At 35.3% G+C, this 27,215-nt stretch overlaps 1 protein-coding gene across 1 annotated transcript in view; it reads right to left on the reverse strand.

Annotated features, from left to right (window-relative positions):
- KCNH7 (potassium voltage-gated channel subfamily H member 7) overlaps window positions 1–27,215 on the reverse strand; it is a 632,488-nt gene that overhangs the window by 44,751 nt on the left and 560,522 nt on the right. The window contains exons 9-11 of the mRNA XM_072612165.1: window positions 14,699–14,951; window positions 4,986–5,191; window positions 2,928–3,027 (exon numbers count right to left, since the gene is read on the reverse strand). Of these exons, the coding sequence (XP_072468266.1) occupies window positions 2,928–3,027; window positions 4,986–5,191; window positions 14,699–14,951 (559 nt within the window). The remainder of the gene's footprint in view (window positions 1–2,927; window positions 3,028–4,985; window positions 5,192–14,698; window positions 14,952–27,215) is intronic.

Here is a 27,215-nt window from a genome sequence, read left to right on the forward strand (position 1 = left end):
TTTCAAAGGGGAAATCACTAGCCTAAAGAGCAGATAGGATCATAGTCCTCTAGAGGTTGCAGGATACTGATAGACAATTCCTGTCTTCATCTCCAGGTCTAGTGGGATCATGTACAAAGCTCTTGCCATGTAGACAGCCAAAGTATAAATTTTTTTTGTTTATGTATTTTGTTTTGTTTCATGCAAAATAGAAGACTTTGCACTGGTGACATGTTCCCCAGCACCCACTGACATCAAGTCAGATTCTTGCCTTCTCAGACCTGGAGGATTTTCTATTCTGTACTAACCACATTTATTTCCACAGGAAAAAGAAAGACAAAGGAAAGGCTTGACACTAGACTGAACCAGAAACAGAACTCCTAATACATATCCTTGTCTGGTGTTTGTAATCTCAATTACACAGTAAGGGTAACTGTAATTTTATAGTCCCCTTATTGCATTGGGTTAGTTATTTATACTTGTTGGTTAAGATGGTTAAATTTTTAACTAAGGCTAAGATAGTGTCCAGCAACATGACCCCTCAGGATAGTAAAAATAACCCCCAGGTTCAAGAAAAGAGAAATAAAGGACAAAAGTTCAATTCCTTGCCTTCAGGAAAGCAGGGACACCAGTGTACAGCAACTGGTGATTCAAAATTGGTGTGTGGTTTTGGAAAATTCCACCAATGGGATGGGATTGAAGTACCCTACTATACTCCACAGAGAGGATGCTGGCAGAGAGGAGGCAGATGAAAGGAGACTGTAGGCTAGTATCTGAGGTTAGGTCAGTTGTTAGACGCCCACCTAGAAGACCTTTCCATCTTTATGTTAAAGCAAGCATGATAGATTTAGATCAGAATGATCTTGTTGATAGTAGGAGTTGTTAGCTATGCAAGAGCCATTAAGAAAAGGTTGTATTAAGTATCCAAAAGCAAAACAGAGAAGAGTAGGCTTTCAATATAACTGAAATTAATTGCTAACAAAACTATTCTGATAAAAACTTATTGAAGTTGCTTCAATATTCAACTACACTAATATAAAAGGAACAAAAATCTAAAGAATTCAAAAACAAAAACTAACACTGAACCCCAGTACTCCTTGGCATAAATACATAAAATACTAAGTGAAATTGTTGAATCATCTGCTTTGAATGTTTCTAAGAAACATAAACTATCTTTATTCTGATATAATATAAATGTAGTCCTGGAAAAGGCAGGAGAACAAACTGAATGATTTTTTAATTAATGTTTCTTTCATACTTAAAGGGTTCTGTGGCTAGAAAGAAACTCAAGTGAGAAGATTTGAAACCTCACAAATGAGAATATCTTCTTTAGCATCTGTTATTTGATCATATATATATGTTAAAAATCAGAAAAGTGCCACAAAGAATATTAAAATTAATGAGAGTTATTTGTCTCTCTGAAAGCATGTGTACACATTCATACACACATATATTAGATTTGTTAGTAATGTTTTTCCTCTTATTTTTCTCTGGTTCAGTGAAAGATAATTTTACCTTTCTAAAATAGCATTTTCTCTTCTGAGAGACAAAACATCTTGTGTGGAATACTGCTGTATTCTTGAATAATGAGAAATGCCGCTACATATGCATATTACTCATTGATCTTTTGGGGCAAGAGATAAACTGCAAAGAGAACTGTGAACCTGAAAAAAATGAAGTTCATATTGCAAATGAAATAACTTTTAAAAAGTTATTCACAGCACATGAGAAACCTAATTTTTACTCCATATGGTCTAATAAGTTTTGATGAAAGAATAATAAAATCAAGTTCAAATGATTTTAGTTATTAGTAATAACTTATTTAAATAAAACCAGTTTTTCCCTAAATTTTCTGCAAAGGTTTCTGGAGAAAGGAAACAAGTTCAGAATGATATGGAGTATACCATTACAACTGGGATCCACTTTTTAAGGAATGGCACTGAACATCTACATACATTTATAATTTTTAGGTTCAATATTAGATTGATGCCAATGAGCTGAAAACACATGATTACTTATCAGAATCAGCAGTTGAATGAGAACTTCACATATGTGTGTATTATATATATGTATATATATAAACATACACACATATATATGTATATATATAAATACACACACGCACATATGTATATATATTCATATATAGGGCAGCTAGGTGGCACAGTAGATAGAGTGCAGGGCCTGGAGTCAGGAAGACCTGGGTTCATATCTGGCCTTAGACATTTATTAGCCAGGTGACCTTGGGTAAGTCACTTAACCCTGTCTTCCTCAGTTTCCTCATCTGAAAAATGAGTTGGAGAAGGAATTGGCAAACACTTCATTATCTTTGCCAAGCAAACTCCAAATGGGGTCATGAAGAGTTGGACATGACTAAAACAACTGAACAACAACTATATATGTGTATATATATATATATATATATATATATATATATACACATGTATGTATATTAGATCACATAAATGAATGCTAGCCTTTATTGATCTTCCTACTCTAATATGAGATCATGTAACATCATGCTTTGCCAAGGGTGGTCCTACTTTCTCAAGAGCTATGTCAGTGAAGCATATTGTTTGTTAGATCCAGCATTTGAAAAAACTTTAAGTATGGACCGTACGTTCACTTTCTGAGGACCAGCCTAGCTAAGGTTGGAGAGGCTCATCACCAGAAGATCACCTCATCAGGAGAGGGATTCTTTCACCACAACAATTCATATTGCTTTGTTGAGTAAAACCATTCGCTTGGAGTTGTGATTTGCATCAATGAAAGGGATATCCACATGCATGAAATTGCATATCCTTGAGATATTATTGTCCACAGGTATCCTAAACTCTGCACCAGAACTTATTCATCATCAGAACTGTAATGTGTGTGTGTATGTACATATGTGAACAACTGACAGAACGCACAGAATCTACAGTGGGCTATTAGAAGCAATCGATTACCTTTTTCCATTTCACTTTCAAAAGACAATTTCCTTCTCCGAAGTTTACAGTTCTCTCCATCAGAATCATTTGCAGATTGTGATCTTATTATGAGATCAGCCTTTATAAATAGAACAGAAAGATGTAATAGAAAATTAGATCAATTGAATATGAATACCTTGCTGTCACATTTTTTTAACTTATAAGAATTTAAAAATTATTTCAACTCAAAGACAAATAACTACCATGCATTGTTTAATGTTCATCTTCAAATCATGTTATTGCTTTTGTCTGGATGTGTGATGTCATCAGTGTAGGGAACCTCAAGTGCAGAAACCCCTTCCACTGGCACAGGTCAGCAAATAGTATATAACTTAGTATGAGAGAGTTGTCTGGGACACTGAGAAGTTAAGTGGGTTGCCTGTGACTGATTACATGTCAGAGTCTGAATTGGAATCAGACTGTCTTACTCTGAGTCTGGACTCTTGGCCCCTATGTCAGTTTGCCTCTCCTTCAGAAGACAGAATAGTATAATTCAAGTTATTTCATACTAACATTTGGAAGTGATATCATAAAGCTTTGGAAACAATTCTTTGATGCAAATGGGCTTTATGAGGCAATGTTTGGTTAAATTAAAAAAAATCTAAAATGTGTTTGCACTACAGATAGCAGAAATGTATTAACTAATCATAAATTAACTATGATCTTTAGTTACGTGGTAATGATCACATAGTTAAATTTCACAGTAACAAATATAAGTTTTCTAAGTCTGATGGTGTTTGGTACCTTTTGTTATTCTCATTTCTAGCTGTATCCTATCTCATCCATTGATTCATTTTAGCAAGATGTTAACAGAAATTTTGTGGGAAACAGTAGTCATTGATGGACACGTCTCTGTGACTGAAAAATTTTGTTTGAAAAAAGATTTTAGATTTATCTTCATTTTCCAGGCAAAATTCAGAATGAATTTAGTAGCTTTAAGCAATGACTGTTAGTTCACTCAAGTTCTTATGAAGTATATATAATTTATGATTTCATCTTTTTGCTCCTAAAAATTTCTCCAACTTTCAATTTCTTAAACAACAACAACAAAAAAACAGTTTAGTGAAATTACTGCCCATGGGTACACTAAAAAGCACTGTGGCAGCTTTCACAGTACCATTCACCTATCTTCTTAAACACATTGCGTGGCCAGAGAATGACAGTAGTGTTAGGGGAAAAAAATAGTCCAATACCTTTAAACCATACTCATGGTTTTCTTAGTAGAGTTTCCTTCTTGACAAGTATTGAAAACGCATGATTTTCTAAGTGGGGCAGCTATTTTCAAAGCTTTCCATGAATTAAAGGGCACTGAGCAAAAATCAATTTCCTACTAATCCCAGAAGGCAGCTCATAAGAGAAGACATTCTTTTTTGGCTTTATCCAGTTTAAAATGAGAAATAAGTCCACGAGGAGTAATCTTTTACAATTAGGATGCAGTGTAGCACTAAGTTGTCAAGAAATGGAGAGCATTTCTTAAGGCTTAATTATGCTTAATACATAATATATACCACCTCCCCCTTGCTGCCTCCCACAAAAAGATATTAGATGAAAGACTGATACTCATATAGAATAGGAATATACGAGCCATAGATACAGAATGTACAATAAGCAATACAGATCAACATAGCTTATAGCTATGTTGCATTTTATTTCTATTAAGCTATTTTACTTCATAACACTCATTAATTTAATCTCATTAACGTGTTCTCTTCCCATTTGGAACTTTTGATCATTTGGTTAGAGTTTTAACTGAGGTTTTTCATAGCATTGTTTATGGGGAAAGAATCAACATAGCACACAAGAACAAGATTCCAGGGAGAATTAAACTTGTACCTAAGATAAAATGTTTTTAAGCGTCCTGCAATACTGGGGAAAGTGTAATTGGCCCAGCTCAAGTTACTTCAAAGCCATGAAGCTGAATTTCTTGAATACACCTTTCATAATTTAAACATTTCCCCAATTCAGGTAGCCTTTTCCAATAAAAACAATTCTGATTAAAAGAAATAAGCAAAAAAAAAATAAAGTCAATGCATATACCTTTGCATTTTCATGCCTCAGATTAAAAGTCAATTCTAGATTAGTCAGAAAGTGATCAGAAAATTCAGGATACATATCCAAAACCTCTAACAAGTCTTCTCGCTGAATCTTATGCAAGTCACAGTATGTTAAAGCTCTTACATCTGCATTTGATTTTCCAGGTTTTGCATAAAGATGAACCATTTCTCCAAATATGTCATTTTTCCCTGTTGAAAAAATAAGAGTTGATGTTTCCTTTAGGAGAAATCTAAAAATTAAAGAATTGTCCTAAATAAGTGTGCACAGAAATGGCGTTCTCTGCCCAACTTCCCACTAAAGTAGCAAAGTAAAAGGATTTATCTAATATTATTACTCCAAAAAGTACAAGAAAGATTGAAATAATTTCATTCCAAAATTCCTTCTTTCCTTCAGTTTACACATTCTAGGTTCTAACCATACTGGCCTGCTCACTGTTCTATATGCACTGAGATGCCTGGAGGTGTCGATTGTTGTTGGGGAGTCACTTTGGCTGTTTTTGACTCTTGTGACCCCATTTTTTTGGCCAAGATACTGGAGTGGTTTGCCATTTCCTTCTCCAGCTCATTTTACAGATGAGGAACTGAGGCAAACAGGGTTAAGTGACTTGCCCAGGGTCATATAGCTAATGTCTGAAGTCAGATTTGAACTCGGGTGGCAATGGCCTCCCTCAATCTTTACCTTCTCTGTTGCAACTTAGCCCTACTTTCTCTTTTTCCTCTCATTACAAGACCTGTTGCCCCTTTGCCTCTGATTCTTTCGGGACCAGCTCTTTAAGCCGTTTCTCCTTCCTCTCACTCTCTAGCTCTTGTTTGCATGTCTTTGTATAGGTTATAAGATTCTTTATCACTATCTCCTGAAATCCCTTGTTTCCATCAAGACTCAGCTCCCTTCACAGAGGAAACCTTCTCTGACCCTCCTCTCTAGTAATTAATGTTCTCCTCTCCCCTTGAAATTGCTTCATATTTACTCTTAGATATTTGTGTTCATTCAATTATTTATCTGCTTACGCATTCTATGCCCTCAGTAGAAATAAGCTCCACAAGGGTCGTGTGGTTTCCTTTTATTTTTTGCTTTGAATCCCCAGCATCCAACTCAATGACTTGCAGACAGAGAGCCCTTGGTAAGCACTCTTGAATGAATGAATGAATTGGCAGGCATGAAGATCACAAAGAAAAAGGAGACAACAGGTTATCTATACTATTAAATTTCTAACAGGAAGAAAAAAAAGCCAGAGTAGGGGTGACGGACTGGGAGAAAAAGAGGGAGTGTGTAAGAAAAATTGCTCCTTTGAACCTAATGCTGACCAACCAAGAGGAAGTGGTTGCTAAATTTTCAGTGCTTGGAATCTTGGGGAAAAGTGGCCATTTTCATAGAACGGAGGGGAACGCTACTGTGACATACACCCTGTGTTTTGGGAAAGGATATTTCAAAGGGATCAGAGGATAGAGCAATTCCTTGTCCTAAATTCCAACAGAAATTGGAGGTAGAATGGTGGAAAATTCTTGAGAAAGAGGATGATAACCTGAAGACATAGGGAGAAATTATTCTGATGAGGAAGAAAAAGGGAAACTGTCTAAAGAGTGATTTGGGCACAAAAATTCAGAAGATCAAAAAATACACATACAGAGGATGAAAACAAGGATAAATTCAAAGGTAAATTAAATAAAATAAATTCATAGCCCTTGAAGAATGGTACAAAAAACACTAAAGCTCAGAATGAGGTGAGGATGGCGATGAATACTAAAGATAACTCAAAGGCCTTTTTATTCAGCTTGTGTTGGAAGCAAGAGGAAAATCAATATGGGAGGACCATTGCTCAGAGCAGAGGGAATAAGGAAAATTATTCTGAGACACCCAGGAGAAGGTAGATGTTTGGATTAGGAAGGATAGAACAGAAATGGTTAACATGAATGTGAAATTCAAGATGAATGAGAAGAGGATAACAGAACATCTAGCTGTTCTCAGTGAGTATGAAGTGGTAGAAAGAAGGAAAGGACATCTTAGGATAATGAAAGAACATAGAAATGTGAATGTTAGGTGTTGATCTTTAGAAAGACTGTAGAAAATAGGAAATGTGCCATGAGGCTTGAAAAGGGTAAAGTTCTTCCTGATTTTCAAAAAAGTGAAGAAGATAGAGACTTAAAATGATAAGACTGCAAATTTTACTTTAATTCTTCACATAATTCTACATATTTTTTTAGATGTAGTATCACTATCTCATCCAGGGTGGAAGCAAAGTGGCCATTCATATAGTGCCAATTCCACTAAAGATTGGCATGGGAGTTTAGATCTGCTCTGTTTTAAGACTGGGCTGATTCTTTCTTAGGCAGACTGCCAGTTCCACACTCCTGGAGTTCACCATATTGGTGTCAGATTTAGTGCAGACATCCAATTGACTTAGATCACTCCTCATCTTTTCCAGTAGATAATTCTGTCATTATCAAAGGTATGGTTTTGGAATATTAGACAGGGAATCACAGTCAGAGTTAGAAGGGAACTCAGAGATCATCTGGTTCAACACAGATCTGAGCATGAGTTTTTTCTACAAATACCTGACGTACTCATTTATTCTCTGTTTGAAGACCACCAATGGAGAAGAATCCACTAGGACCCTCAATAACTCTCTTAGAATATTTTTTCTTATAGCAAGCCTCTTTATAACTTTGTTTTTTACTAGTTCCACCCCTCCAGCCAAGAAGAACTCCATCTTCCTCAGGACAGTCCTTCAAATGACATCTCTATAAGTGCTAAAGCACAGTGATCATATTCTCCCAAGCATTCTCTTCTTTAGGCTAAATATCTATCATACCTTCAGCCCTTTTAAGGCATAATCTCAAGGCCCTTCGCTATAATGTTCACTCTCTGGATGCTTTCCAAATTATCAATATCTTTCCTCAAATATGGCACTCAGAATTGAACAGAACTTGAGATATGTTTTGATTAGGGCAAAGTACAATAGGATTACGGTCTCCCTGGGCCTGGACACTTTGCCTTCATTAACGATAGCCTAAAATCACATTAGGTTAATTGTCTTTCCCTTCCCACTATTGACTCATGTTGAACTTGTAGTCCATTAGTACCTTTCAGATCTTTTTCAGATGAACTGCTGTCCAGCTATGACTAGTTCCATTTTGTAATTGTGAAGAAGTTATATTTAAATCTAAGTTCTAAGTAAGTTTTTATTTTTATTCTTATTGAATGTCACCACATTTGACTTGGCTTGGTGTTCTAGTTCTTTTGGCATTCTGACTTTATCATCTGGTGCATTATTCCTTCTAGCTTTGTGACATCTGCAAATTTAATGGACATGTCATTGATGACACTGATAAAAATGTTAAACAGCAAGGACCATGGATAGATATCCTGGGGATACTTCATTAAAGACCTCTTGCCTCATGAACACTGCAATATGAATAACCCAGAGATAAGAAATAAGACACTGAGAGGAAGGAGAATGACTTAAAGAGCTGACCCAGAAAGAGTCAGAGGCAAAGGGGCAACAGGTCTTGTAATGAAAGGAAAAAAGAGAAAGTAGGGCCAAGCTGCAAAAGAGAAGGTAAAGATTGAGGGAGGCCATTTTCACCTGAATTCAAATCTGGCTTTAGACACTAGCTATGTGACCCTGGGCAAGTCATTTAACCCTGTTTGCCTCAGTTTCCTCATCTGTAAAATGAGCTGGAGAAGGAAATGGCAAACCACTCTAGTATCTTGGCCAAAAAAATCCAACTATTTTTTGGATCTTTCATTCAATCAGTTTTGAATATACTTATCTGAGTTATTGTTAGCCCACATCTTTTCTTCCTAGCATGAGAGATTTTGTCAACTGCTTGGGATAAACTATATTTATAGCATTCCCTATATTAGTTTAGTAATTCTGTCACAGTTTGTTATTTACAAAATTCTATATATCACTGTGGTCATCAATTTCTTTTCTAGATGGCCAATAATTTTTCCTTTAACAGTATGTTCTAGAATTTTTCCAGGGATCCAAGTTGAACTCACTTGAGCTGCAGAATCTGCTCTTTCCTCATTTTTGAAAATCAAGACAATATTTGTCCATCTCTGATCCCTGTGTATCTCATTGATTCTCTGTGACTTTGACAATAATCACTAATACTATCAGTGTATATGTACTATAGGAACTAGAATATGTGTTCTTCAAGAACATATTCTAGTTCCTACAGTACATGAGTATGTAGCTTGCGTGGAACTGGTGACTCCAATTCATTGAGGGCGGTTCTGTCCTCTCATTATATCTTATTTTTTGGTATCAACCCCCTGTTAACTTTTTTTTTTTTTTTGGTCTTTTCCAGATCAAAGGTTATTTTCCTTGGCAGAGAAAAAAATAAAAATTGAGTAGTGCTACCTTTTCTCTGTCATTTGAATAGTCATCCTTTTGAGCCATGGGCTTATTTTTTCTTTTGTTCTTATTTTTTTCCAATAGAGCAAAAACCAAAAACAAACAAGCAAACAGAAGCTGGAAACAAAAGACCCTTTTTTGTTGTGTTTAATTTCCTTGCTAGTCTCAGTTAATTATGAATTATTAGCTCTTCTGATTTGGTTCTTTTGTATTTATCCTCACTTACCTGCCTTGGCTATGTAACAGAGGACTGAGAGCTGACAGACATTTGCGGATTTTTCGTTAAGAGGAACAAGCATTCTCTTTCAGCCATGAGAGTTATTTGTGTCTACTTCCATCTTTGAGTCAGAGGGTGGAATTGAATCAAATATCAGTTCTTAAAGAGATACACCCAATTTCTGGGAGAGGCTAAGAAGAAGGGAAACCTAAAGAGCTGAGCCAGAAGGACTCAGTGGTTCAGGGGTGACAGTCCCTTTAAGGAAAGGAGAAAGAGAAAGGAAAAATTGAGCTGCAATAGAGAAGGGAGAAATAGAGGAGGGTAGCAGACCCCTATTGTATCTCAGAGTGTAAGACTCAGGCTGAAATGAAAGGCTTAAGGAACAAGAGAAGTTCCAAGAAAAGCTTTGTTCTTCCCCCAGCTTCTCTCCCAAGGTCCTTTAACAGGCAATATAGCATAGTTTACTGCTTTCTTTACCCCAACTTTTCTTCTAATGTAGATTTTTCCTCAGCCATAAAGGGGTCAGCATTTAGCTAGAGTTTAACAAATATAGACTAGGGTGAAGAGACAACTCTGTCTAAATGTTAGGAATTTTCCTTAGTGGAGGCTCCAAGCTATTGTGATTGTATTCTTAACTTTTCATTTAATATAAACTACATAAAGTAGCAGAGGACTCAATGGGCCATTCTATGGCACTCACCCAGGTTAAAAGAAAACAAAACCAAAACCTAGTTTATTATTCTAATAGGGCATGGCTGATTAAATCCCCAGAAACAAAGAGGGTAGGGAATATTTGGTGGTGGTACAATACTGGTGGAACCAGTACAGGCTGGTCCTCCACAGCCATGGCCATAACCATAACTGCTAGTGTTATATTTGCTATATGTCTATATGTATACTTTGATACTTGATACTTCAATGTATCTGTTATTATATTAATATAGGCACTCCCTCCAATGATGCACATAACAACCCCTCCATACCTTTGCATACCATGAGACCTTTATCTAAATCCTCTGCAGGGGTTTACTCAACATACTGGGGGCCTTCCTCTACGTTTCTTTACACATAGATACACAATGGGAAATGAAGACTGTTCATTGGTAATCTCTTGTTCTTGCCTAATTTTCTTTATTGTCCTTCTCCTTTTCTGATCATGTATCTCTCTGATATATCTTTTATTCCAGTTCTCCTAGGCAGTTCTGTACTGGTAATATGTCACAGTTGATTCATGCCCTCAATGAGCCTCTCAACTGTCTTTGGCATAAGCCACAACTTTAATTTTTCAGAGATTGTATTATCTGATGATTAAACCACATCACAAGAATAATGTTGATTTTAAAGATAATTGCTTCAGGAAGAATCTATGGGTCATTAAAATGCTGCACAATTTTCCAATGGCAACCCAGTCTAAACTGTTCCTCCTATTAACTTGGTCCAGGTCACTATCAATCTGCATTGTCTGTTCAGGATATGCATAATGATGGACCAACTCTCTGGGTTGTCCAATCAGCTGTATAGCATAATCTGGGCAAGAGACATTCTTTGTGTATGTGTTCTTTCATGTGTGGATAACTGGATGACACCCCTTTGAATGATTATGATCCCATTAAGTTTTACCGTGTTCCATGACTTGATGAGATCAGCTCAATGTCATCTGCAAACAGGAGCACTAGAGGATCTTACCATCTATAAAAAGAATTCTTAACCTGGGATATATTTTAGAGAACCCAAAAAATTGCATGAGAAAGATCATGTTTTTAGTTCAATAAAATCAATTTCCTTTGTAATACTATGTATTTTATTTTAGGCATTTTAAAACATTATTCTGAAAAAATGCCAAAGGAGTCCATGACACCAAATGGTTAAGAAGACCTGATCTACAGGGAACCTATCTTTCATTTGGACCTTGCACTGGATATCCTCCATGGTAGTGGCAAATATGTTTAGTGAGTATATGTCTCTCTTATTTATGCTTCTCATTAAAAAGTGCCTATTTTTTAAGGTTTTAAGTTGCTTGATAAATTTCTTCTGTATCTACTTTATTTTCTTTAGGGGAGACCGTTGCTGGTTCTCATACCACTGCCAGAGAAGTGGTAACCATTCAGAGTCAGCATACTTCCATCAAGAAGGGGTTATGCCAGTTTAACTACTTTTATGTTTTCGATAAATTTACTAGATTGTCATGTCGATTTTCTTTGATTACAGCAAAACATTTGATCAAGTTTCTTGTAATAACTTTATTGACAAGACAGAGAAATATAAACTAGGTCACTGATTGCAACCTGTGAGTAATGGATCCCTGAAGTGTCTCAGAGTTATTGCTAGTGGTCTTTGAAAACATATATTCCCCTCACACCCCCCACCCCAGGCACTGCTATTTTGATTTTTATTTTCAAAAAAAAAAATACAATAGAATTTAGTAGGTAATTACCAAATTAAACAGTCATACATTCTGAAGTAATAAATGTTTTGCACATATAGTGTTATTTCTCAAATATGTACTGTTGTGGTTAATAAAATAAAAAATCATTTGAAAGCATTGTTAAATTAATCATGTCTCAAGCCCATTTTACTAACATTTAAGAGTTTGAGAAGTATTTTTGAGAGAGAAAATCATCATCATATTAAAAAAAGTTGAGAAGCAAATGGCTATATAATAGAATGGTTGGGTATATTCAGAATGGGTTGAGGGGCTGGACCCAAAAAGAAGTCAATATAAGCTTGATGTAAACTTTAAGAATGGTATCTAAGAAAAGTGTCCCAGGAATCTGTTCTAGGTATTATTTAATATTTTACAAATAAATTGTTTGGATAATCATAGATGGTGATTTATCACATGCATAGAAAGCACAAAGTTGAGAGGGATGGCTAACGTACTAGATGCCAGGGTGATGATTAAAAAAGATATCGAGAGCTAGAATAATGGGTCAAATTTGGTAAGATAAAATTAAATAAATATCCCACACTTGGGTTTAAAAAATCATCTGCACCAAGAGAAGGTAAAGATAAAAGGAAGAGAAGAAGAAATTATAAATGCCTACTATGTGCCGGGTGCTGTGTGACGAGCTTTAAAGATATTATCCCACTTGATCCTTACAGCAATCCTATAAGGTAGATTATTGTCATTCCCATTTTATAGCTGAAGAAGTAGAGGTAGATAGGGGCCACAGAAGAAGAGCTAAGATGTGTCTGAAGCCAGATTTGATCTCAGGTCTTTCTAATTCCAGGCCAGCTAACAGTACAGGATGAGGGAGGCATAACTAAATAAGAGTTTATGTGAAAAAGATCTGGGAGTCGTAGTAGATCACAGACACAATGAATTAATTGTGTGACATGGTAACTAAAGTCTAGACTACATTAAATGAGGCTTATTGTGAAGAATAAGAGACAGTCCTGCTCTACTCTGCCCTGATGACCACATAAGGAATATTGTCTTCATTTTGGGTGCTATATTTAAGGAGAGTATTGTGAATGTCGAACTTAGAGTAAGGATGATTTAGGGATTATGTTATCATCCAGTGTGGCTATTGTTCTAAACTCTGCCCCTGATAGCTACTAACTGTGTGACTATGCATAAGATACTTAACCTCTCTGGGTGATTTAGGCAATTCTCCAGATTTATCTACTAAGTCATTAACAGGTCATATGATCGACATTAATGAAAAGCTATTTCTTGACCAACAAACATATTTCGGTATTCATACTTGTTTTACTGATATGAAAGAGTTGTAGGATCAAAAAATATTAGAATTGGAAGGGACCTTCAAGATTTTGAAATCATCTGGTCTAACATTCTTATTTACAGATAAGGAAACCAAGGGTTTGAATGGTGACCTGGCTTAAAGTCACATGGCCAGTAATAAGTAGAGGTCTTCTGATTATGATTGAAATTTTTTTCAACTTCATAATATTTCTTGATTGTAAATCTGTAAATTGTGTCCTCATATCTAAATGGAACTGAGTTGTCAATGTAATGAACAATAGAAATAAGTTTTAAACTTTAAGAACTAAAAGAAGGAGGGTTTTAAAAATATATTGTTAAAATGAATTATTATTATTTCCTTTGGGAAAAGTAGCAGTGGGAGAAGAACCTCCAGAAAGGAAAGGAAATGAGCAGATTTGCTATTTTATGGGATTCCCACCCCTGTAGCTGGGAGGCAGGGAGAGGAAGACCAGCTTCATCTACCTCTCCATTGGCTTTAATCCAATAATTTATATTGTTATACATGACAAAACATTCATTAAGTACATAGCATGTACTAGGCACTGAGGAGATAGACACAATGCAGGCCCTGAGTTTTAGAAGCTTACAATCTAAGGGAAGGTTTGTTGGGGTAGAGGTCAAAATCACAGTTTTTGTAAGGGGCAGTTCAGATGAAATGCTGAGATAAGAGCTAAGGTGCTGGTGAGACTTTTCATATAAAAATGTATTAAAGTTGCTACTAGCTAAAATTAAATTAACTTGTAAGGGTAACATTAGATATTACCTTTCATTCATATTCTCAATCAGCTGATATTTTAATTTTTAAAAAAAATTATCTCATATCATCATCTCTCTTCCCCAGGTGTGATGTACACAACTTTACAAAGACACAATGAGCTTATAAAGCTTATAAAGACACAGCCCTGCCCGGGTTATAAAGCCCTTTTCTCCTTATTGGGGAATGGGGAGATGTGGGACAGCACAAGTCACTAAGCCCATTGAAATCCAAATCTGTGAAGCCATGAAATGGCCAGAATAGTGCCACACATATACCTTTTATCTTAAAGGCTTACAGGAACAACTGGGAATACAAAAAAAGCAAACATCAAGATAAAATACTAATGAAAGAGCATTTCCATACTTTGGCCTCACACACGTAAGTAGCTGTCAAGAACAAGATGGTGTCACATAACTTTTACATCAGTTAAACACACACAGGAAGAAAGTCTGACACGAGAATTTGGAAGAGTCTAAAATGCATTTGATGCAGTGTTCAAATTACTCAGAATTAAAATAGTAATCATAAATGTGAACCAGTCCTTAGAAATCATGGCCAAGAAGTTTTGTACAGAAGCTGTGAGATAATTTGGCAAAGAATTGACATTCTCACCCTTCCGTTCTAAGGCACTTACCCAGAATAGCCACGACGATGTCATCTTTGAGAATTTCAATGGAGCCTCTGGATAGGAAGTAAAGTGCAGTGAGGACATCCCCACAGTGAACTAGGGTGTCTCCTGGAGGTGCATGTGTTGTCTTAAACTTCATAGCCAAAGCCCGGAGGCAACCTTTACTGGCCCCCCGAAAAGCTTTGCAGTTCTGAAGTAAAGTCTGGTTGAGATGCAGGCAAATGTCAGCTTGTAGACACTCTGGAAATCCCTTTAGGACCTGAGGGGGGAAAATGTAAAAAGTTTCATACTACCAGTATATAGATTGTCTTGATCTGCACAAAATATAATCCTTGCCCAGCTGGAAATATAGTTGTAATAATAGTGTCAATAGGGAGATTGTTGGTAATCTTTTTACTTTTCTGTGGGTAAGGAATATTAGTTTTCTGAATGTGTAATAATTCTCCCTCAAATATATGTTCTCTGAATTAATTTCAGGCATTCAGACTGAACACAAATGTTTCATTAAGTTGTAGTGTCTACAAAGCTTTACTGTCCTTCATTCCTTGTGATATCATACAGCATCACATTCCACATAAATATAATAGAATATAACAATTAATCAGTTGTAGCTAATGAAAGGCAATACCACCAGAGAGGTAATCAATCACCTTTCAGAAGGCATCTTTAGTGTCAATTTGGACTGCCATTGCGGATCCACATATTAATTATAATTAACAGACGTTTTGCTCTGGAAATAGCCTTGGTATTTGTAAATGTCATATACTGCAGAGAGTTCGGAAGAGTACCCAGAATCTTTATGAGTTGGTTTGCACATTGTTAATATTAAGTATTTTGAGTTGGCCTTAAAAACAGAGAAAGGGAAGGAGAAAAGGAAGCATGCTTTGAAACTCTGAGTGTGGGTTAGTCTTCAAAAATGGACACTATGCCATCGTTAATAATGCTCGTATAATGTAGGTTGGGTGCTTTGCCATTCACTTTGTAGTTAATTGTAACTAGGAGGGACAGATCAAACATTACATTTGGACAAATATGATTTGATTCATTACCGAGTCAAATTTCATAGTTTGCAAAAATAGAAGTTGTCAAATTCCTCCAAAACAGAGCTAACTTCTAGCCAACTCTTGATTATCTGTTCATGTATTATCTACCTTGCAACTTATCGGTTGAAAAATTCAATTTGTGTCCATTTCCCTGACAGTGAGTACTGCCTCCTGCATTCAGCATTTATTTGTGTGTGAGTACATAGATATGTAAATACATATCTATGTAATTGGTGGTGGTTACAAACTAATATTAAAGCTATCTTACATAGAGCCAGGTTATGAAGTGAAAAATGCTGGAAGAAATATAGGATGAGTAATCTAATGCAGGAGGAGAAGATCAACTTTTGGGGTTTGGGGACAAATTACTTGGTGGTTGTTTTTTCTTTTTTTATTGCTGTTTTTGTTTTTTGTTGGCATTGCCCCTTGTATCATAGCAGATAATCATGAGTTGACTGTATAATCAGTTCATATGAGATGTATGTTTGTCAATCTATCAATAACAGTATTTAGATAAACTTTGTATGAGGCATTATTTTAATTAAATTTTAAAGAAATATTTGAGAAGTAAGAGAGGCCACTTTTACATGAGACCACTGAATTGAACAGGATTGAGCTGTTTCCTTTTTGGAGGGTGGAGCATCTATCTGGCTGAGCTGAGAACTCAAATTGGCCACTCAGCTGAAACAGTAGATCAACTCTTTTTTTTTATCTGGTAGATTTTCCTTTTTGTAGAGACCTGTTCACAGGCCATCAAAATAGGAAGCATTGGCAAAAAGTAGCCCAGATAGGTTGAATATAAAGTTTCTGATTAATATTGTCAATATATTCCATTTTCATTATCATTTATTTTTCTGGAAAGGAGTTTACATTCATTGTTTACTCAGGGCTCTGTGCTTCAGTTTCTCCATTAGTAAAATGAAAATAAGTTCTAACTTAGTTAACCAAAGTTACTGTGCACATGACTGTATATTACGTGCTAAATGCAATGGGCCCATTCTTGGAGGAAATGGTGGCCATAAAAGTACAAAATGGTGTGTTAGGTGTTATATGGCTCCAGATATGGGTCACTTGACTACATAGGCTCAAGAGAGGAGGTTAAGGAATTACTAGCAATTTCACAGTGTGACTACCTCATCATAAGATAGGGATAAAAAAAGATATTCTGCAGAGGGGAAAATCATTCTTCCTTCTCTTATAGCCAGTGACAACCCTACCCAAGCTTATGAAATAGGTGAAATATGTCTTTGGTATCCTAAGTCCCTTTCTCCACCTTTTCCCATCCCTCCAGCACTCCATCAAGTTGACTTGTTCTCTGGTGTGTGTGTGTGTGTGTGTGTGTGTGTGTGTGTGTGTGTGTGTGTGTATGTGTGTGTGTGTGTGTGTGTCTAATAAACTCATTTGCACGAAAGTATGAATAATGAATAAGGCTTAAACTTTTGTCTTTCTCAGTGTTTGCATGTCAACAGAAAGAAAAGGAGAAAGCCTTAAACCAAGTATTAGAAGTAGAAAAGGTAGAATTTTAGGCAACCATGTGTAGATGGGAAAGAATTGTCAAATACACAATCCCATGTCATTCTCATAGCAGTTTGAGTTAGGCAGTCTTATTATTCTTATTTTACAGACAAGGAAACTGAGTTTTAGGGACTTGCCCAAAGTAAGGAAATAGTAGTGCTGGGCTTAGAGCCTGTCTTAGAATACCTACTCTAATTCTTTTCCCACTATACCATATTGTGGAAGAAGCAGAGGTGGGAGGAAGGGGTGGGATTTTGTGAAGAGAGCAGGTGTAAGGAGATGATTCCTAATTCTGTAAACCAGCTCTTTATTTTATAGGAAGCTTTCACCCTGTAGGAAAGTGATCAAACAAAATATCTTTAAAAGTATATCTTCATTTGGGCATTAGATGTGTTTCTGAAAAGCTACAGTATGTATAAATCACTTTAGTAGCTTAAATCATATTTCATGAATACTAGAGAAAGTATTCATGAGATTTTATGGTATGCTTTTTTGTAATGCAAATGACAACCCCAAAATTTGTTTCATAAATTTGGATTTTCATTTTTTCTTTGCCCTGAACCTAGGACACATTGGAAAAAAAATCAGTTTTTAAATTGCTATCAATAATAATGATGATGACTAAAACCTCAGATGGTCAAGAAGGAGGAAGTATTTTACTTAAGATAAATTACAAGAGAGCAATGAATTCTTTTCTTTTTTTGCATTTCCCTGGAAATAAGTTCTTGACCTCAAAGGTACCAATTGTTGTTCCCACAGTGCCTTTAAACAACTTTAAAAAAACTGCAACTAACTCATCTCAAAAGCCATTTAGGGGGATCAGGACATCTTGGGACCACAGTCTTTTTGAATTCTATGACCATACTTTTTCACATTAATGGGGAAAATAGTCTTGCTCTTCTTAGCTGAACTTGCTTATCTCTTATACCAAAAACCTTCTGGAATGCCTAGCCCAATCCTATTTTGTTACATCCCTTTAAAGAAGATTTTTGTTTCACATCTAATGAGAGGCTAAGATATTTTATTTATTGCTTAATGGAGACAGAATTACCAGGATGTTGACACAAAGGCCATGTTTACAAATGGGAAGTATGTTGTGGTATTTGTTTCAAAGAATCTTTTTCTAGTCTTTATCCTTATTAACATGGCTCACTTTTGAAAAAAAAATATACAAGTTATATATATCAAACAAGTTTGACTGGGCATATTAATCTTCATGTCTCAATGAAATCAATTTTAAAATTATCAACCAGGAGTTTTTCACCTTCTGTTTTTTTTTTTATGGACCCCTTTGCCAGTTTAAAGAAGATTTAAAATAATTTAAGAAATGCTAAATTTCAGATAGAGGTTAGTGAAAACAAAAATGTAATTGTTTTCCCATTCAAGTTTATGGACTCCATGAAATCTATTCATGGAGGGGTCTCTGGATCCTAGGTAAAGAACTCTTTTCCTAGACTGTTTAAACACAGAGGTTTTCTAAGAAAGAAATGGGACAAACAATGAGAGACAAGCAATTGGAGATACGCAGAAAGGAGGAATGAGGAGGTAGGAAGTACATTTAATTTAACATTAGAACTTAACCTAAACAAAATCAAAGAAAGAGAACCCTGGAATATTTCATTCATTTCAGTGGCATTTTCTCAGGTGTATAACTCCTTTCTTGCTGCCACCCTCCCTCGTTTCAGGTTCAATGTCTTTGCTGAAATCCCCTGATTAGTTCAAGTTATATAGTAAATGTTCTGAAGGGATAAGCAGTAGAAATTGGGCATTCCTATCAAAGGCAGACTTTTTTTTTTAGTAGAAGAACATGCACCAAATACCTTAATACTGTCACATTGCACTTCAACTATAAATCACAGATGTGAAACACAAGGCCTGTTAGGCCACATGTAACCAGCAACATTCCCGTGTGGGACTGAACCAGATGACAACATAGTTAGGAAATATTTAGAAAAATAAATAAAAATACAGTAAAACATGGTAAGATTTAAAACTGAGTCAATATGGGGCCTGCAGGGATGATTATGTATGGATTAGTAGCTTCAATTTCTATTTGAATTTGCTACCACAGCTCCAAATAGCCCTCTTTTTTTTTTTTTTTTTTTTAACACCAATCCATTCTGTCTAAATGCCTTACTGGACCAAGGAAAGGGAAAGTAATAGCTACATAGGAAAAAAGCATTAATCTCAAGCTTCCCTCTAATTAAAGTAATGCAAATCTTTATATTAGAAAAATAATGTTCTGTTTTCTAAATGGGAAAATTTAAACAAAAGATTTCTAATAGCTGCTTTAGACTTAGATAATAAATGCATAATTATCCTTAAAATTTTGTTTGTTTTTTTCTTGGACCTGTCATTTCATTGATATGACAAACTCTCACCATAGAAATTCTCTCTACTTATACAGATGAGTCACTGCTTGGTGACTTAGAGTTTAAGAAAGCTATCTAGGCTATGGGCAAGAAAAGGGTCAAGGACTTGCCCCGAGTCGTAAAGTGAGGACTTCCTAACTCTACTGCTGTCCCTCTGTACTGTGGTATGCTGCCTTTCAGTCTTAGAAGAACAACAATGAAAACATTTTCAGAGCTATTAATATTTGCAGAGCACATCATCTAGTTGGATAAGATATTCACAAATATTCAACAGGGTGAAAGTCCCATAGACTTGACTTATAAAATAAAGCTCTTTCAGTTCATTTATTTTGTGTTCCACTAGTTGGTTGGGGCAGGTGGCTAAATATTGCTAAAAGTCCAGGGAAGTTTTGGTATATATTTATAAGCCTGGCATAAACTTCTGTATATCTCCATATGTTAAACACATGAACAGACATATGGTAAATTTTGTACTAATATTTATGCTCAGTGTTAAAGCTATTTTAGCACAATGTATTTATAAACTCCTCCAAAGAGGCTACATTAAGTGGTAATCTAGAATAACTGAATGCAGCTTAATCTTTTCTAATATAATTTCACATACTCAAATAAATCTGCTTACTATAAGTATAGTTTCTCTAAGCCACAAGCTCCTTCTCTGTTAAATAAGGGAGGTGAGTTTTGTGACTTCTAAGTTCTTCTAGTTCTAATTCTAGAATACTCTCATTCTATGACCTGTGATCATATAGATATAGGTATGCTGGTGAATGATGGTCGCAACCCATATACCCACTGTGAGACAGACTCTCATCCATGTGCTCCTATAAATTTGCCATAGAGGATCCAGGGGACGGATAGAAATGTAACTTTCTCATTTTTCTAGCTGTTTCAGTGGGGCACACAGATACCATATGATATAAAATAATTTAAAATTTCGTAACTGTACAATTCATTCTTCTCCCCTTGGCTTGAATATCAAGGTATTTTAGCTTGTCAAAGTCAAGTTCTGAGTTATAAATAAAATATGAGTACTTTTCATTTAATTTGAAATATTTTTTATGATCATAAATAAGAAATCCACCATAGTTTATAGTGTACTGGGATATCATAATGGACATAATATTAAAACAAACTCAAGGAAAGTCAAATATTACTTCTTAAGGTGAATTTCGTGTTCAGTCATTTTCCAATCATGTCTGACTTTGTGACCCCATCTATAGTTTTCTTGGCAAAGATACTGGAGTGGTTTACCATTTCCTTCTCCAGTTCATTTAACAGATGAAGAAAATGAGGCAAACAGGGTTAAGTGACTTTCCCAGGGTCACACAGCTAGTAAGTGTCTGCGGCCACATTTGAACTCAGGAAGATAAGTCGTTTTAACTCGAGGCCTGGCACTCTATCTGCTGTGCCACCTAGCTGTTCCTCTTATGGTGAATACTCTCTCATAAATCTTCAAAGAAGCTATATAAAGCAAATTAAAGTATGAAAAATGGATACTATCTATTAACTTTTTTTAAAAAAGCATTAACCAAATGTAATGAGGTATCAATTGTTAGCTTTATTTGACTGCCTTTAGCTTCATAATGACTAAACTTTATTAAAATTTATATACTTACTATGCATTGAATTACATTAGAATTTAAAAAGTAGTAATTAATATTAATTACTGTTTTAAAAGTTATATCTAGAAATGTTTAAAAGAATCTTTTTCTATCTGTCAGTTTTTTGAAAAAAATCTGCTTATTTTTATTTTTCTGTGACATACCTACATTTCAATTCTACTGATAATGATTTATAGGATATATTAAATGTTACTGTGTATATTCTTAGAATAGAATGTAATATGTATTATGTAACCTTAACATACTGCTTTAAAAATTTCCGTACTGCAGATTTTTAACTGGCCTATTTTAAAGTCCAGTGAAATTTTAGAATTGAATTTATAAGGCAATCTGTTTGAATCGTTATAGTAGTGACCATGTGGGATAAGCATATTAAATAGATTTTTTTTAGCTCCTTAGTATTATGGTAACTTTTATATCCCTGTTCATACTACCTTTTATACCTAACACCTCACAAATGTATCAATGTTTATTTTAATTTTATTATTCAATTACATATGATATTAAAAATGTTATCTTATTTACCAGTACCTGATGACCATGTTTTATAGAGCATGGCAGTTTTTTAGAGCAATTATTAGAGCATAGAGCTAATTGTGATTCTGATTCTTTTTGTATCATTTCCTTTTTATTAAATATGCTATAGGAAAGAATATATAGGGTGTCCCAAAAGTTTTAGTGCAGTTTTAAGCTATTAAAGATGGGCTTTAATGTAGAATCTAAAGAGTGTCTTGTAACTCAATGGAGGTTTAAGTTTTAAGCTATTAAAGCTTATAAGAGAAAATTAAGGCTTAGATTAGAATAAATAGGGTGGTCCCAAAGTCTTAGTGACTTTGGGACACTTCCTATATTAAGAATTCTGTTTACTTAATCCTTATTATAGTTTTATCTCAGGAACCTATAGTACTGGACCTTTTGATAGGTAAAATTTTTTTTTACAATGAAGCTTCTTTGATGTTTCTGGGTCTAAGTCACCTTAAAAAATACGTAAGATGGACCAGAGTTTGAATAAATCCTATTTTAGAGCAAATGAGGCTTTTTGATGTGATTACCTCTATTCTACACTAGCTGTGATTAAATGATAGTTTTCACTCTCATTATCTCCTCTTTGCTTAAAGATAATAACTTTACACGGTTATTTATGAGGAAAGTGTTTTACAAACTGGAAAGCACTGTACAAATGTGAGTTTTTATAACCCTCACCACCATCTTTATGGTCAGCATGGCAGAGAGAAATGGGGGGGGAAGAGTCAGAAGACCTGGGTCTGAATCCTGGCTCTGCTAGCTCAGTGGTGCTGACCAAATACCATTATTTCCCTTGTTCTCAATTTACAAAACTGTATTTTATTTATTAAAATTTATTTAATTTATTAACATTTTTATTTTATTCTTCATTTATAAAATAAGGGGGCTAGACTCTCAGATTATCTCTAAGGTCCCTATGAGTTCTAGCTTTCTGTGATTCTGAGGGAAAGATCTAGCATCCAGGGGAACTGAGAAAGAAGAAGGTGGAATTTTAGCTGAGATCTCAGGGAATCCAGGGAAATGAGGAGACAGAAATGCCAGAGGGAGAGAATTCTCAGCAAGAGGGACAGGTAGTGAAAATGCACAGAATCAGGAGGAGTGTCATGTGCAAGGAACAGTAGGAAGGTTAAGAACAACAGAGCCACTGGATAGCAGAGTAGGACAAGATCTGATAAGCAAGCAATGATAAAAAACAGGAAAGGGACCACAAAAATGACATTATATATATATATATGTAACTTCTCATTAACTTTTCTACCTGCCTCACCCCAACATACATAGAAAAGAAGGGGGTGACGGGAGAAGAGGAAAACTTAAAAAAAAGAAGTGAGATATTAGTAGGTATGTATTAAAATGCAATGTTTGTAACACATGGACAAGATTTCACAAGTGTAAGCTAAATAGCTCTCTCATATCTATTTGGTTGTTCTCCTCTGTGATATGGACTGCAACCTATCTATACTTACCCATCCTGTGTGTAATATCTTGATTTATGTCCCCGATTTTTAGATTTTATCTAACTGAGTTACACATTAAAAGACCTTTAACAATGAACCATCTATGTACTACCCATACGATATTTTGTTTCCATATTATTTCTGACCATTGGATTTATTGGAGACTCAGAACTGACTGTCTCATATACATCTTATATCCAGGGACTATCTGGAAGGTTTTCTACGTCATGTAAAATAACTTCTGACCTATCAAACCTTGCATAGCATATAAAGGATAAAAGGGATCATTCATGGAAAAGAAAGGATATTCAAAAGTAAATTATTTGCAACTAGTAACTAAGAAAAAAGAACCAGATAAGGTAAATTGTCTAGAAAACTATATATTGATTCCATAAATACTTTCTGATGATTGTGTTAACTGGCGTTAGAAGATTTTCCGGGGAAATAGAGTGGGTCACTAAGTATACTTAACCCTTGAAGAATTAAGGTTATTCAAAATATAAATTAGCATTCTTCATGAAACATTAACTCTTCTTATAAGCATGTTTTTCAAAAGACAAACTCACTGACTAGATCTTAATCTAGGTCTTAGAGTATAAGTCGTTGTTGTAGAGTACTCTCTGATTGATTTCAAAATTAACGTTCATATGGAATTTTGGGTGCTACAGTATACTAATAACATTCAGTGCTCAATAAACTCAGCCCTGCTAAGACACTAAGCCAGGATTCTCACTAAATTTTAGCATCCTCTCTTAATTTAGGTCATCAGATTATTTACATAACATAATCCCTATAGTTGAGTAACCACAAAAATACACATGGTTTTTATGCTACCTTGTACTTTGGTATACAGACATTTATCATGTAATGGTTAACTCCTATGTCTTCAAGATAGATGAGCAGATGTTACAGTCTTAAAATTCAATTATGCAGCTAAACTCGGAACATATCTAACAGTGCTTTGTCACTTCACTATTTTATCTTATTTATGTTATAACTTCTGAGGAATCTTGAATGATTTTAATATATGAATTGGAAACACCTTGTTGAAAAGGGTCTTTTTCTCCAGTTCAAATGCTTTTTCATAATTAACAACTATGAGATCTTATAGTCTTCACATCTCAATAAATTGGGAAGTGGTAAAGATGTGGTCCATTTTTTAATATTACAAATGAAATTCTGCTTTTTCCTTGTTAACTAATATGGTCATCCAGGATGACCTCAATACATGTGTAGATGACCCTCAGAAAGATTTGTATAAATAGAAACATCATAAGATAGATTAGTAAATACTGTTCTTTTCTTCCTCACTTTTTTTTAAATGGCAAAATTTCTCACTATACTTTTAGTATTTTTTCTTCCTCAGATACCTTGCATATCAATCCCTTGATGCCCTCGCAATTATATGACCACCAGCTAAGGTCTCCCCTCCATTCTTTTTTTTTTAAACCTGTCTTTATTCTTTTTTGTTCCATTTGTACTTCCCCTTATAAGACATATCTGGAAACATGATATTCATTCCAAGCATGGTGATTTGTTTTATTTCCCTTAAGGGAGAAAAAAGCTTTTTTTATAACAATTTTTGCAAATCAATTTTATTTTTGCTCTCACTTGTTGTCCTTTCTGGTTTTTTGTCCTTAAATGCCCTTGGGATGACTTTACTTAGCTGAATGTCTTACCAATGTTCTTTAAACTTATTTTTCACTCCAGTACTTCTCTCTGCCTTATAAGACAGTATTCTTCATTATCATCTGTCATCTTTCTTCATAAGATTCTACAAATGATTTTATATTATAACCTGCTGTTGCATCAATAGCCATTTTTCTCTAGTTGGTAAGTCATGCATTTTTTTACTTGGTCACTTTTTGAACTCCTTTGGTCTCCTTGCAGCAAATAACATCACTGGTTAACTTTTTATGTAAAGTTTTATCACAGTCAGTATTGATGTTATTTTTGTTTTCTATTCCCTATTTTTGACTGTCAGTTACTTATCAGTATTTTCATGTATTACACTTTCCAGAGACACAAGTCTAAGTGACAGTCTTTGAGCTGTTCCTTGCTCAAGATGCTCTACCTCCTATTGTATGCTGTCCCTGATGCCTAGAATTCTTACACTTGGCATCTCTGTCTCCTGGATTCCTCTAAATCTCAGCTAAAATTCCACCTTCTGCAAGAAGGCTTTCTCAATTCCCTCAGTGATGAGCTCCTTTACATAGCTCTTTGGATGTTGTTTCCTCCACTAAACTGTAGTACCTGACATATAATAGGTGTTTAATAAATATTTCTTGACTTGTTTAAAGAGTTCAGGGTTAAGATGTTTCTATTGTATGTAATACCTTTTTTTTTTGTTTATAATCAAGCTTTCTTTTTTTAAAAAAAATAATTTTGATCTTAGCTCTGATAAGTATATGGTCTGATTATACACAGAAAGCTGATCCGGGGAAAACTCCTACATTAAAAAAGACTTTTCTTGTCTGTCCTTTCCCATACATTTCTCTCCATCTTGACCTTTTATACCTTTTCATTAAAGTCTTCAGCTATCATAATACATGTTAATTTATGGAGAGCCTTATCAGGTTCTTAGCAGAATTTCTCCCTCATTCTTAGCAAAGCAACAAATGCTAGTTCATAAGCTCCAGTTATTTTTATGGCAAACTTTTAAAAATATCATTTATATCACAATAAATGAGGACTAAATGGCCTATGAAATGTTTCTTGTTTCCTTTAAGAGTATGATTAAATTTTACCAACTTCTTTTGATTCTCCAGTGGGTAGCTATGAGCTATCTCTCCCTTTAGCTGCAAATTTTACTTTTATAAAATGTAACTTTTATTTTATTTTAATTTTTCAATTAACAAGCATTTATTTTCTCTCCCTGTCACCTCATCCCTCCTGTTGTGAAAAAAAAACAAAAAAAAAAAAACAAAAACCTTGTAACAAATATAGATTGTTAAGAAAAACCACCCCTGCATTGGGCATTTCTATAAATATATGCACCTGGAGTCTATTGCCTGTTTGAAAGGAGGTTGGCAACATGACTCATTATTGATTGTTATTATTTACTGATTAGTTTTTAGTTCATTCAAATTTGTCTTTACAATTTTGCCAGTGTACCAATTGCTCTCCTGGTTCTGCAGCTTTCTCTTTTTTCTGGTTTCCTTTATAGCAAAGATTGAAGGTGAATGATTTAGGTCCTCTAGCAATTTTTCTACTTATGATCATTAGTCATTAGGGTCATTTAACTACTAATCCCCTCAATTGCTTGCACTTATCAGAGGAGGAGGAAGGTCTACACAATTGAAATGCATTGTGGGAAGAATGTCTGCTGCTAGATAATTTTCAATTATCCTTCTAGAAATGGGTTGTAGGAATTAATCCAGGATCATATAGAGACAGGGAAGAAAAAAGGTTTAATAAACTACAGGATATTTGTACCTAGATAGTGGGATAATATAGCACCAATAATAACAAATTAAAATGTTACTACTCCTTTCAGTAGAGCTTTTCAAAATATTTTCATCTATATGATTTCCTTTGAAAACACTATGTTAGGGGCTGAGCCAAGATGGCGGAGTAGAAAGACACATATATGCTAACTCCGAACCCACAGCCCATAAAATATCTGTAAAAAAGAACTCCCAACAAATTCTGGAGCAGCAGAAGCCACAGAACAACAGAGCAGACGAGATTTCTGTTCCAGAGAGCCCTGAAAACAGACACCAAAGATCCGTCACACTGTGGACCTGGAGCTGAGCCCAGCCCTGCCTTGGCCACGCTGTGCCGAGAGCAGAAGATCCGAGCAGGTTTCAGGGACGGAATCTCCAGCGGCCGCGTGGGTCCCTCCACCCACGGGCCCCAAAGGTTGGTGAGAGGGTCCTCTCGATTTGCCGAGAGTGGAGTGGGGTGCCCCCATAACTCAGGCCCCCTCAGGAGGCAGCAGCAGAGGCGGGAGCAGACCAGGGCTCCCCAAGCAGGCTGGAGCTCAGATC

The sequence above is a fragment of the Notamacropus eugenii genome, chromosome 5 (assembly GCF_028372415.1).
Source record: "Notamacropus eugenii isolate mMacEug1 chromosome 5, mMacEug1.pri_v2, whole genome shotgun sequence".
NCBI lineage: Eukaryota > Metazoa > Chordata > Mammalia > Diprotodontia > Macropodidae > Notamacropus > Notamacropus eugenii.